Source organism: Lytechinus variegatus, chromosome 2 (assembly GCF_018143015.1).
Source record: "Lytechinus variegatus isolate NC3 chromosome 2, Lvar_3.0, whole genome shotgun sequence".
In the NCBI taxonomy this organism is placed as follows: domain Eukaryota; kingdom Metazoa; phylum Echinodermata; class Echinoidea; order Temnopleuroida; family Toxopneustidae; genus Lytechinus; species Lytechinus variegatus.
In genome coordinates, this window is record NC_054741.1 from 73,722,871 (window position 1) to 73,737,603 (window position 14,733).

The 14,733-nt window shown below is 34.7% G+C and overlaps 1 protein-coding gene across 6 annotated transcripts in view; it reads left to right on the forward strand.

The window, feature by feature from the left end:
- Positions 1-14,733, forward strand: part of LOC121408977 (kinase suppressor of Ras 2-like) — an 81,659-nt gene that overhangs the window by 13,798 nt on the left and 53,128 nt on the right. For all 6 annotated transcript variants that reach the window (XM_041600727.1, XM_041600728.1, XM_041600730.1 and 3 more), the window contains exon 2: positions 13,626-13,766. In XM_041600727.1, coding sequence (XP_041456661.1) covers positions 13,626-13,766 — 141 coding nt within the window. The remainder of the gene's footprint in view (positions 1-13,625; positions 13,767-14,733) is intronic.

The window sequence follows — 14,733 nt, forward strand, 5'->3', positions numbered from 1 at the left end:
AGCCTGTATGTGTATGCATGTATACATTTGTACATGTACTTGAAGCTGTACACATGCATGCATGTACATTGCAGGCCCTAGGCTATAGAGAAATGTATGCATGTAGAGGAGGCCTCCACGAAATGGTTTATTATGTGAGGCATATATATTGCACTTTATTAATTGTTATGAATTTCTAAATCAGCTCTGTAAATAGCTCCTGTAAACTGAGGCAGAAAATTCATAAAATGAGACTTGACCTTGACAGTACACATTTCACTTATCCATACACGGCCAATATCTCTAGTGGTTTCTTTTCCAATGTCAAATAAAAAGACACCCAAGAGGGACATACCTGACATTCCAGAGATAACAATGACATCATGGGAGTGTAAGATTACAATAGGCTTGGACCAGATAACCCCCTATGCACCAACACTTTTGAAATAAATGGAGGTTACAATGAACATGACAATGTGCTCCAATGCAGACAAAAGACAAATATGTGAGGAATGTGAGCGTGGGAACAAACGTAGATATTGTATCGGAATATACACTAAGGTTGCTTAGCAACTGATGATAATAATTTTTTCTAATATAAACTGGCCCTACCTTGAAATTTATCCATTCTGTTGGGCCTAATTATTTTTTTGAAGTTTGGATCTCCAGATGACAGAGTTATTGATTTTTTGTTAATTTACATTATTATGCTGAACAGGGAGTGTTTTCTTGCCTGTTGAAATGATTTCTACAGCTAGACTACGTAGTTCTTATTCCTGCCCATGGTTATATGGGCAAACAAGTACATAGATAGAAGTGGCACATTTACAGAGCTTACTTATTTCATAATCTACTGATTGAATTAAAATCATTGCAGTATGCACATGTAATATTTATTAAAATCAAGTCCATGATTATGAAGGGAAGTCATGAGAATGCTGATGTGCATGCATGCTGTCTTGACTGATACGATCTTTGGGATGAATTTTTGCTCTTGACATTAATCCCTTCCCAGGGGCTTCTAAAAGCAGAGCCCCACCCTGCCTGTGAATAACTGTGGCAGCAACCCTGGTGTGGGGGATTTAGAAAGATTAAGCTAATCCTATTTAAAGTCTGTGGTCAAAGGGATTAGAGGAATAAAGAGGACCTTGTTTTAATCAGTGAACTTGGATAAGTTTCACCATATTTAGTGAAGATATATTTCTTTTGTGATAACAGTATAAAGACAACTTCAAAGGAGATATAAATTTGAATTTTCCCTAATTTGGCTATTTTTTTATAGTTCAAATTGAAATTAATGATATATGTGTTTTATTTATTTATTTTTTTGGGGGTGCATATTTATGTGGACCATTTTTTTTTACATTTTGAAGGAATATGACCCTTTGTCTCTGTATTTTTTTAATTTGTTATTTATTCATTTTTTATTTATTTATTATTTTTTTATTTATTTTATTTATTTTATTTATTTTTTTTTATTTTTTTTTGGGGGGGCGGTGGGTTTCTCCTTCAATTATCAAAGGAGGAGAGATTACAGTGAGTAATTGGGCCTACATCCTCCATGTTTATAACTGGTCAATGTCTGCAACATCACTGTATGAACACAACCAGTTTGCTGTAGCCCGTTTCTCAACACCCGGACAAGTTAGTCTTTGTCCACCAACTACGGAGTTAACTCCAATCTTGCTAAACCCATTTCATGAAAGGCTTCCTAACTAGAATCCCTGATATTGATACTATCGGCGGAAAGAGCAGACAAAACACAGCCTAATTAACAAATTAGCATAATTTTCAAAAAGCAGAATTATGATAAAACTGCAAATATTGTGATGAATTTGGAAATACATGTACATCTGATGGAAATAATAGAAGTAAGATATGTGTCATACATGTATGTACGTACTGAAAGTATGAATACTGGAGCATTTAATCGCTGAGAAAAGGAAATAATGAATATATATTTTAATGACTAAAAAATTGCATGCGGGCATTGAGGTGGGTACCCCGGGATATCAAATTTTATCAAAAATTATCAAACTCATGACAGTGTTGAGAAACTGGGGCCCCTGCACATTATCTTTCACCATCAGGCATCTGAGAAAAATGTCATTTATGAGTTTGTTTGCTCAGTATTTATTGCTTGCTGACATTTTACTACAACAGGCTAGACATATTTCACCATGTAGAAATTGCCATTCATCAGCCAAGGATCTGAGGCCTCTGCATGAAATTTGGCACAGTAACAAAATAAGGATAGAGAACAAAAAACATACATGCATATTTAGAGCACATTCATTCACCTATTATAGACCTGCATGTACGAGTAGGCCTCTATAAGGTTCTATATTTGAAACATGTCAGTAATTACAAATGTATCAATTAGAAAATTAAGTTCTTGTCATTTTCCAATTATTATTTGATAGTATTTAACTTTTCAGGGAGAGATAGATTATACTACAAACATGCCAAGTATAGGAGTGAAATGAATTGAAAATCAAACTGGTGGGTGAATTTTCCAAATGTAAGAGGTTGCATATTGGATTGATAAATTTAATTCTTAAACTGCCATGTTTACTATGATGTAGGCCTATTAATTTCAAAATTTTGAAGGAAATGCTCATTGCCTTCTCCCATTGTATCCAGAGATAAGGAGAGCTTGATGGAGGGCTGAAGAGAGACAGAGAGGTGTGAGAGACGGGATGGGGTTATAAAGCTCTTTTAGTTTAAATAGGGGTGGGGTGTTATAAAGCTCTGCAATGAGACTTTCACAATGATGTAATTATTTTTGTCCTGCAGCAATTAAAAAAAAAAATTCTTTCACATTTAAGAGAAAAATGTAATCTTGAAACTATCACCCTCAGGTACTCCATCAGTAGATAATGAATATTAAAATGTAGGTCTGTGTGATACCTGGGATATATCTTTCTTGGTCATAAATAAGACATCACAAATTACGCTCTCATATACCCATTGATATCTTATTTTTATACACCTTAAAATACCCTCTCATAATCACACCGCATTAAACACCAAAAATAACCAAGTTCATCTTAGGCAGGCAGCCTACTGGAAAGTTAATGTGGTTGGGCTAATAGTAAGACCATCATCAACTTGGAGGGGATTAGTGGTTAAATTTAGCCGTCTGTGGACTAAAAATAGTGGCAGGCGATACCTGGGAGTTGGATATGTTAGTCTTCTACGTCACATGCTTCTTGATGACTTGTGCATCATCGGTTAACTCTTGTGGCTGTGCTGGTAGAAGGAGTGTAGCCCCCCCCCCCCCCCCCTATTCACACAAGCACTGACTTGGTTCAGTGCGCTGAATTTCAATGCACCCACTTTCCTGAGGATAGATCATTGAGTGTGTACACTTTCAAAAAATGAACATTTGAAAATAATTTTAACCTTTATAGCCAAGTCTTCTCCAGTTATTACAATTTTACAGTGTATTACATGTAGGTCTACATCTAGGAACTTCTTGAACTTGATTCATTATCCTTACTGTTTGGATCTGAAGTAACTTTGTGGTTTGAAGTATGAATTGTTTATTATTTCATTCTACCATAGTATAAAATGTTCTTTATTTGATTTGTACCGGTACTCATTTCGGTGATTTATCAATGAGACTTCATTAAATTATTTGAGTCACTTCACATTGTCTACGTTTAGGGCCAACATGTACATACAACTTGTTCATAAATATTCATGAACATATTGTTATGCATGTTGCCTTTTTTGAGAAACATGATTTTGCTTTCAGTATCATCCAATAATGGCCATCACATTTCTGACATTGATCCACCCTAGTGTAGACATATCATTAATCTTCTACGTCACAAGCTATAAGAAGTGCCTCATCTATCATGTCTAGTACTGTACTACTATAAGACCTTTCAACAAGGCATCAGGGAAAATTTCTGGAATGTTTACTTGACCCAAGATGAGATTATATCAGTTGGATAAGTAACCAGTTAAAAAGGAATCAAAATATTACACATGCTTGTTGGTCAATGGTTGACATCTTGAATGGTTCCCTAGCATTAAAGTGATGTCCCAGTTGTGGGAAAGATGTCTTTAAAAATCATTGTGAGCATTCAGATTCTTTTCACGCCATAGAGGGACAAAATCTTTTTTTTTTTAAATAGTTATTCAAATGTCCTCACATTCATATCATAATAAAAAAGGCTGAAAAATGGCCTTGTTACAGGTCAAGTCCACCTCAGAAAAATATTGATTTGAATCAATAGAGAAAAATCAGACAAGCACAATGCTGAAAATTTCATCAAAATCGGATGTAAAATAAGAAAGTTATGACATTTCAAAGTTTTGGTTATTTTCAACAAAATAGTTATATGAACGAGCCAGTTACATCCAAATGAGAGAGTCAATGATATCACTCACTATTTCTTTAGTTTTTATTGTTTGAATTATACAATATTTCAATTTGTACGAATTTGATGATTAGGACCTCATTGCCTGAAGCACAAAATGTTAAAATAATGAAATTCCACATGTTCAGGGAGGAATGAAACTTCATTTCACATGACAATGACGAGAAAATCAAAATATTTCATAAAAATACAAAAGAAATATTGAGTGATTGATGTCATCAGTTCCCGCATTTGCATACCGACTGAGATGTGCATATAACTGTTTTGTGAAATGAAGCGAAAGTTTAAAATGTCTAAACTTTCTTATTTTACATCCGATTTTGATGAAATTTTCAGTGTTGTGCTTGTTGAATTTTTCTCTTTTTATTTAAATCAAGTTTTTGTTGGGGTGGACTTGTCCTTTAATAATTTGTGTTACAGATAGGCTTTTTACACAGGATTTTCTTAACCCCGGACTATCGCTAACCCCGTACTATCCTTAACCCCGTACTATTTATTTTCCTTTTCACACATGCCAAATTGTTTTTGCTAACCCCGGATAAGGAATGCTTGCTTTTTACACACGAAACTCGCTAACCCCGGACTATTGGTAGCTCATGAATATTCACGAGCGCACTGAGGGGTCATTCGGGTCATATCCAAAATCGCTGACTTCTGGCGCGCGCTTTTTTTTTCATCGCCGTGATCGCTGTTCATGAATATTCATTATACTTACCTCTGATTGGACAACAGGGCCGGCTCTGTTGCGGGGCATGAATGGGAGTGCTTAGCCCACTTTCGTTTTACACATGCGATCTTAACCCCGTACTATTGCTCTTAGCACCGCAATTGGTGGGATAACCCTGCTTTTTGCATGGCCAAATAATCCCGTGCTATAGGTGGGGTTAGCCCACTTTGCAAAAACGCTGTGTAAAACGAAAGTGGGCTAAGCTTAACCCCGTACTATAGGTGGGGCTAAATTGCCATTTAGCCCCACCAATAGTACGGGGTTAAGGAAATTTTAGCCTGTCTAAAAAGGGTAAGAGTCTTTCTATGTGTAGTCTGTGTATGCAGTATAGGCCTATTAATAGACTTTCTGTACAATTGTGTCAAGTTATCATTTTTTCAGTGATTTTATTGTCTTGCGGTAAAATCTAATTTTATGATAGTATATAATTTCCTAATTTGAGACAAACTCTTTCACAACTCAAACTATTAACAAAAACACAAATTTGTATTTTGCTAGACTGATTTATAAAAGAGAAGATGTCTTCTTCAGTCTCGAGACATCCGTTCATTTTTTCTTTTGATACATGCATTATGAATTTATCTGTGACTATTGCATTAGAATATCATTTTTCCTTGAATTACAGAGCCTGCATTCATATGAAAAGGGGCTTGTTGAATTTCCCCATTCCTGTGATTCAACCTCAAGGGTTGCACATCAGATGCATTATATTCTGTGAAATGATGTTTGATATGCATTAGGCAAAGGTCAACAAACTTTATATATATATATATATATATATATATATATATATATATATATATATATATCCATTTGCACTGTGCATGAGTCCCCAAGTCACATGTGAAGGACATAATGAGGGGATTTCTGAACAATTGACATTGTGAGCTGGCAATCTTCCCAGGCATGTTGTATTTTTAAAATTCTATTGTCTTGGTACCTGGACCTATTCATGTGATAAACATAAAAAATACATGCCTAGCTGCTTAATCAGTAAGCCTGCATGTTCATGGATAGTGTATGGTAGGTTTGTCTGAATGAGACACCGTTCTCATTATACTTTCTAAAACTAGTTTACTGGAAACCGTTTCAGGAAACCAGTTTGAAAGGTCGCTTTGCTAGCATTCCCATTAATGTTCAGCCGAAATTCCTCATTACATGTTAAACTAGTCTCCATTTAACTTGTTTCCAGTTAACTATTTTAGGGCGGTAATGAGAACAGCAGTTGGGTTTTTTAGATCTATGCACTTTCTTTTTAGCATTACTCCTGGTTTAAATGCATGTAATTAGGTTTTTGGCCTTTGGTCTTTACATGTGGATAGAAATCACATACTCTATAAACTCTTATATGACCACACAGGTAAGCTGCCCCATCAACAAGTTCTCCTCGCAAGAAACCAGACCAATTTCCTTGCAACCCATGAATCAGAGTTCAGGGGGGGGATATAAAATGTATGCAAGCCTATGCCATATCAAGGAGTTACATGTACCAATGCTGGTATACTCCTTGGCCATATCCTAAAAGCTTATACAGGTACTTTTTATGATTTTGAGTAATGGAGAGGGGGGGGGCACAGATTATGTACTTATATATCACTTGCTCACTAGCCCTGGTTTATCTACACAAGAAATGCACAATGTCTGCACACGAATCCAGAATGATTCAGAGCTGTACAGTACACTGTCATTACACATGCATGCCTATTACAACCAACTTGCAATCATGTTGAAATACAAACATCTTTTTCACACGAAGCCAAGTTTGTTTCTAGGAAGAATAATAGGATGTCCTCTTGGCTGTATTTCAGCATGTAGCCAGCTCCCTGGACAGTTCAAGGTTGCTGCTGTGTATAGTAAGCTGGAAATAGATCAACGTGATTCATATTTGAATATCTCTCTGGAGGAGAAAATTGTTATTTTGCTCAAAAACATGGCACCGATTATCAGAGCTGTACTTTAAGAAGGCAGGGGGGAAGGGGATTGCTTGAAGAGATACATGTATGTTCTTAAAGCCATTGGCTTGGTTTTGAGATATTTTCTTTACTGTTAATTGCTCATATTATACCTGTGAATGTCGTAATAGTGTATTTTGAAACCATGGTGCTGGCATTTTTACTCTGTACTCAGACCTTCCATTATAGATCTTCTATTGATTTTTTTTAAAGGATTCCTTGGAGTCAGACGTGCAGTTAGAATGTGACCTACATATCATATACCTTAAATATCAAGGATCAATATATTTGTATACCATAGACGATGCCTGGATCAGGGTTTTGTTTCATAAAACCTTTATCAATATCAAACAATCTTTTTTAATGGAGAATTCTTAGACAGACTTGCTCTCTAATATTTTGTATAGCTCTTTTTAGCTTGGTAAAGCAGCCCTTCAAAATAATGCAATGAAATATTTTTTTTCAATAGTACCATACATCAAGCCCTCTTGTTTATAAAATATTTTTTACCTGAATTGTGTAAACATTGTTTATGTACACGTGCAATTATAAGACTGAAAGGACTTCTATAATGCCATATTAGATTTCCCCTGAAAAGTACTATTTTTTTTGGTTGCATCTGTTCTTGACTCCTCAAAATGCATCCATCTCAAAGTGCTTGCATTCCATATCAGTCTGGTAGATTCGGTTTCAGGTGCCTGGATAGATGTTAATGTAAACTGGCATACCATGTATAAATCTATTGGAGATCAGGGGCCTGTCTTACAAAGAGTTGCGATTGATCCGATCAATTGCAACTATGGAAAGCCAGCAAAGTCAACATATAAAATGTTCAAAAGATTTTCTAGATATGATTGCATATACATGAATTCATTGATTTCTTGACAATTTGGTGTGTTCTCCTTTGTTTACAAATGACATTTTGCAAATTTCCTGTAGAAAATATTATGGAATTCCATGTAGAGTTACGATTGATTGGATCAATCGTAACTGTATGTAAGATGGGAATGGATGTGTATGTATGATTTTTGTAGACCTACATGTATATCTTCAGTCTGGCAACATTACAAAATTATTTTTTGATACATTTTCTTTTCATATACATGTACCTGCATAATTATTGAAAGTAATGAATTGATGAGTATTGAAAGAAAGAAATAAAAAAAAAAAAACGTGTACAAATATGGAAGAGGTGTTATGGATAGCAAATATGTCCTTAGACTATGAATTAAAAGGTCCAGGGTTTGAATCCCATGAAAGTTATGAAGTCCACAGACAAGACATTGATTGAACTATATTTGTCACTCTCCACCCAGGTGTAAATGGTTACTTAGATATATTCCTTGATTGCTGTGCGCACTGTACAATAATCGTATGTCGAGCTAAAGACGGTAACATTTTTTGGGCACTAGTGTTACCAGCCAATATTTTTTAATGAGGGTATGAAAAATTTGTCTATATTTTTACAGCATCTGAATAAGGATGTTAACTTTATCCTTGCCCCATGGCACCACGAAAAGAAAAAAATATATTGTATTTGAAAGAAGAAATCTACAATGTACATTGTATGAATTCAATATTGGTTGTGTATTGGCTTTTTGGCTTTCAGACTCTGAACCTTTAGTCTCAACTCTCAAACATATTTCTTTGTACTATTTTTTTTTTAAATAAGTACATTCTATGATTGTCGTATAATGGACATCAGAGATTTAATTACCACATGGTTATTGTTTCATGTACACAAAATTTTAGTACATGTAGGTTTTGGTTTCAAACATGATATCCGGCTTCCCTAGATGATTGGTGGTTTTGGCACATTGCCATGGCAACATATACAATACAAGCTATGAACCAGGGATACACCCAAATGAAGCTTTTACTTCTGTGGTTTGTTAATATATGTTCATTAGGAGCTGGTGGTTAAATAGTTACTGTATTTAAATATGTTGAAATTATTTTTTTCAATCTGATTAATTTCCTGAGTGAATTTACAGAAAATAAAAACCAAATGATAAACCCGGAGATTCCAATATTTAGAGGGTATTTTGAATTTGATAAATTCAGAAGTCAATCGCTCAAAGATTTTCATTTGGGTTTAGATATGGGACTTTTTGTAAATCTGTCAAAATACATTTTAAAAAATAACATTTTTAGAGATTTTTTAATGTTTCCAAAAGTTGAGCTTTTAGGGGGATTGTGGCAAGAACATAAAACTCATAAGGTGTTCATCGAACCACCGTATCACTCATATGACAATGCAAACCCATTTCAGAGAAAATCAACTTCAAAGTTTGCTACATATGATTTTCATACTTAGTTCCCCTGCATTACAACATATTCATTGCTAGAAAAATACATGGTTGGAAAGACAGACAATCGCTTGACATTAGTATCTTTATTTTTACACAAAACAAAGGAACAGAGAAAACATGCTTGTAATTTTGGTTTGAGCAGTTTAGATTTCCCCTGTACAAAAAACGCCATAGGGATGCAACAACCCTGACTCCCATTTCAATGCGCACGGTCATTCAAAACGTATCGCTTTTTCACATGCAAAGTCAATGCAGTGCCGATGCAGCGGTTTGGCTGACTGGTCATTTGCATATTAAGTGTTCGCAGCTGTTGTTTGATTTGCTACAGTACACGTTTCCAACGGGATTTGCACATTTTAGCAACAATTTGTAGACATGTACATGTAACATCGCCTGTAAATCCTCTCATATCTCAGAAACTAAAATATATTGCTGCCTAGAAATTTAGTTATGAAGAGAATAAGAATAGGACTTGTACTTTAATTTTCTGCAAAAGTCTCAAAATGAATTTTTTAAAACCAAAATTGACTGATATGACAGTTTGGATGAACGGCAACGATATCGATATAATGCAGTTCATGCTATTTTGTTGAAAGGAAGAAAACAAGAGGCCAATCAAGTGGGCTGTCCAGCAATAAAACACTGGCAAGAAATGCAAATCTCTAGCCAGAAATCCCACTTCCACCCACGCATGCATGTGATTAATACAGTGAACGCCCTCTGATAAAGGAACAGCTGTACACATCAACGGGGCAGACAGAAAGCCCTATTTTCCTCTCTTTCCAAGTATTTTGATATCGAGATATTTTTCTGGCTTGGAATGGACGGGATAAAAAATAATTCCAATTGTACTGATATTGATTCTATTTATGGACATTACAACATTGACACTGAGAGTTACATGCATGTATGTGGCCATGGCAAGTGTGGTAAATCTATACAATCCAACCTAGCAGAAATAAAGCACCTTTTCAGAGACATGATACCACATAATCATTAACAAATTCGACACCTGGAGTTGGAGTTAAATCCCTTTGTTATATGTTGAAGTTATTGAGAACTAATTGCTGACAATATCCTGTAGATGCATGCAAAATTATGCAAACCAGAATCTTTGGAGTTTCTTTATTTAGAGTTGTGGTTTAAATCATTCTTCCCCCATACCACACATCTATAATCTCTCCACGTGGTTTACAGATGAAGTCTAAATTAGCTGTTCTTGACCAATTATAACCTGAAATGTTCAAAAATAAATGGTGAAGGATAACATTAAAGAACATTATTTCTAGGGACTAAAACCCGGGTACCCGGGTCCCGCCCGGAAGCCTCGGGTACCCGGGTAGAAAAATCAATACCCGATACCTGAAAATTGCATACAAGTATAACATATATGTATTTGATTTGCGTTGTGTAGTGTGAGACATGATTGCAACTCATCACAAAAGTACACAAGTCTCATTTTGAATCTCACCAACTACCCTCAAAATATCCATAAATATATAAGTTTTTCAAGTGATGTGACAGAGATCGTTCATCGTCGCCATGTTTTTTTTCAGCTTGAGCATACGAAGCGCCAGCCAATCACGTTCGTGTTAAAATTTTTAGTTCACCATAAACCAAAAATGGTAACACGATCGTGATTGGCTGGCGGATTTGACGCTCCGAAACCTGGAAATCAATCGACATTGTGCATGTAGTGATAGATTATACAAACTCATGAACATGATGTAAAATCGACGCTACTTCCAGATCATCCGAGAATACCTTTCATGAATATAGGAAAGTGGAATTCTCTAGTCGATTTTGGTACGAGGTGACAGAGTATTGCAGACTTGTTTCAATGGAATACTGTGTGGGGCACAAGAGGCTTGCACTGCGCATGCTTACTACCTTTTCATTCATAAATTTGCTTGCGGCGCAGTGGCTGGATGACGTCACCTATATGGGTTTTTTCCACCAGTCATATTTCATGCGAAATGATTTTTGGGTACCCGCCCGAAAAATACCACGGGTACCCGAAGACAAAAATATCCGAAAGTCCCAGGCCTATTTGTTTCATGGATAAGTTCACCTATAAAGGGGAAGTTCACCTTGACGAAGTTTATTAAGATATACAAGTAAGCAGAACAACAACCTTCAATAAGAAAAAAAGCCTTATTGAAGGTTTTATGAAAATTTATCATTGAAAAAGAAAATAAGAAATTACATGTACATTTGTAAAGTTTTTACCTTGTTATGTCCGTTGCAATTAGGTTTCCTATATATGACATGTCATAAGTATTCTGTAATTTCCCATTTTTAGATGATTTATTAGGGGAGAAAACCAAGTATATATTATGTCTTATGATATATTGAAAGCAAAGGTATTTCGTAAAACAAATTTTCTGAGAAAGATTTTTTTATGGAATTGCTGTCATATGAGGGAATTGCTCATAATATCTTGAAACATCTATAGGCCTACACTGCAATTTTGTTACTTGATTTCTTTCTCTAAACCCTTCTGAATAATTTTATGTTTCTATCATTTTGTGCTTTCATTAAAATCAACTTGAAGTCATAATTAACATCCTCTTTAAAACGCTTGTAAAAGTCATTGTAAAAGCCATGGGAAAAATTTATTGGGTCTATTATATTGACATTCATTACAATATTTGTTGGTGTGATTTTAGTTTCATCTTGTTATTTTCGAAAGGAAAGCAGAGGTGTTGTTGAAAGCCAACCTCTATTTTGCTTGAATCATGATTTATTGTTAGGTTGGTGCCTTTCAAATGACATTCTGCTAAAACAAAAGTTTACATTAATTCTTGGTGTTCATGTACCCTTCTTGCTTTCCTTTCATGTAAAAGTTCACATCTGGGGCAGTGAAAAAAAATGAAAGTACCGAGAAACTGTAGGATTAAAATGTGATTCATGTTAATGGCCAACCTAGCACTTATACAGATTAAAGTAAAAATAGCCTCATCCTTCCCAAAACATTTTGGAAAGAAGTATTAAAGGAAAAACCGGATAGTGACTCCAAATGTATTCTTGCTGACTTTTCATGGCATCAGTATTATTTTGAAGTAAAAGAGAAAATAAGAGCTGCAATTACTATTTTTCCCTAACTGGCTTACACAGTAGTGGGTGTATATCCTGTTAAATTGTAACTGGCCCCCAAATACATCACGTTTACCAATGGATTAATCAATGTAAATTTCATTTAAAAACAATACTTTAATAAAATGATTAGATATTTAAAGGTAGTTAAAATTATTAGATATTTAAAGGTAGTGAGTTCTGAAAGAACCGGTTGAAATCATATTGAAAAAAATCAAGAATTTTTTTAGGAATTCTCTTAAAGGTTATTTTTTATCATAAATTCACACCACCTTCATGTACTCTACACTATATAATTATTACAATTAAGAAACTTCATAAAGAATATGTTGTTAATAACCCTTTGCAAGGAGTATATTGTAATTTAATTTATTTTATTTTGTTCTTCCTAAATAAGAATTTGTAATATATTTGGGACCAGGCTCGACTAACACTTGTGTCATTTTTCCAGTCCCATTTACTATTGTTTGGTTCTTGCATGTATGTGTAACTATTATGCAATTTGTTTCATAACCTATAAGCATGTGAATATTGTTGGTAAATACATAAATAAAGTAAAATAAAATAAAATGTTCATACATGAGATTTTTATTTCAATTATATTATGTAAGCCTGTCTATCAAACAGAAATTTGCTTGTTTGAATTAAAAAAAATCAATGAGAGATGATATAATTTTTTTTAGCCATTCAAGCTCTAAAACAGTTATGATGTGGTGGATATACATGTAATATGTGTTTTACTTGATGAATTTTGCAATTTTACATGGTGCACGGTGAAAATGAGATCTCTGTACATTTTACTATTTCATAAAGCATTTCACAAGTATGGACTGCATTGACAATTTTGAGGACAAATCGCTGTAGCTTTGTGATATCCAATCACCTTATTTGTAAGATATATAATCAATTTTTTTGATAGAAGTTAATAAAGAACAGTCAAAACATTTCTGAGAAAGGGCTCAATATATTGTAAAAAAAAAGTTTTTACTAATATCAATGGCTGAAGAAGAAATTGACAGCTGCTATATATTTATAAGATTGGAATGTTAGGTTTGATACATTCTTGACCCTTCACCAAAGTGTAAGACAGGCTTTAAAGAAATAATGAATTGGCAAATCTTCATTTCACTTAATAGTGATGTTTCCATTTTTTTTTTTTTTATTGCAGGATCGTCTTTTTCACCTGTTTGGCCGTCAGCTGGCTAGCAAGCATGGGATGGACACTGGCTCAGGGTGCAGTGAGCTCAACAGGTACCCTGACTTCAGGCAGTGGCTTCATGTGGTTGATGTTCAACCTCCTGCTGTAGAGGTAAGTCTTATACATGTAACAGCTTTGGTAAAAAAAAAAGAAGATACAATACAAGACTGAGTAACTTTTCTGAAAACACGGTAACAAAATAATTCTAAAAAGATGTGTGACTTTTGGATGGTCTTCAACGTGACAGGTGTTAGAGAATGGATAGTCTAGTTGTCTTATTTGCATGCAACATTGCCATCAATAATTACCTCAACAGCCAATGAGAAACAAGGTTTAAATAACAGTGACTATTAACTATTTGTTGTAAATTTTTATGCAACATATAGCCTAGGGGTACAGAACAAAAGTGAGACCTCTGCAAAGATAGATTTTAAGATCTCATGTTGCTATAAAGGGGCCTTTGCAAGGCTATGCAGCAAGATGATAGAATTATTTGAGAGGATTGTGGAATAGATGCCAGCTAAACCCATCAGGGATGTAGCCTACAGTTATTTCATCAGTAGAGCGATTCATCAAGCTTATTTTATCTTATGACAACTTTTGCTTGATTTGTATTGGCTGAGCAATACATTTATCCAACTGTTTCTGTGGTAGTTATCAGACAAGGCACTTTGTCAAATAAGACGTCTTAATACATGTCCTTTCATAAACCGCTTTCCAGCTATAGTGCTGTTTATCACATCTAGAAAGTTATAAGGACATTAATAACACATAAGCACAGCAGTAAAATGAAAAATTTCATACATGTTTTCCTTTCATATGAATTTTTACTTTCATATCATAAAATATTCTCCCAAGTAGTGAAAATTCCTGTTTGAATGCATGCCTCTCATGCGAGCTCTGTAAATTAAAAATTGATTACAAATTCTGCAATTTAAAGCAGTTGGAATAATTTTTAGACATCTGCTCTGCTCTCTCTCTCTCTTAGCCTACGTCTTAGTGCACACACACACACACACACAAAATGGATAATGGACATTTTTATGTCGATGTTCAATAGAATTTGCATCCCAGGCAT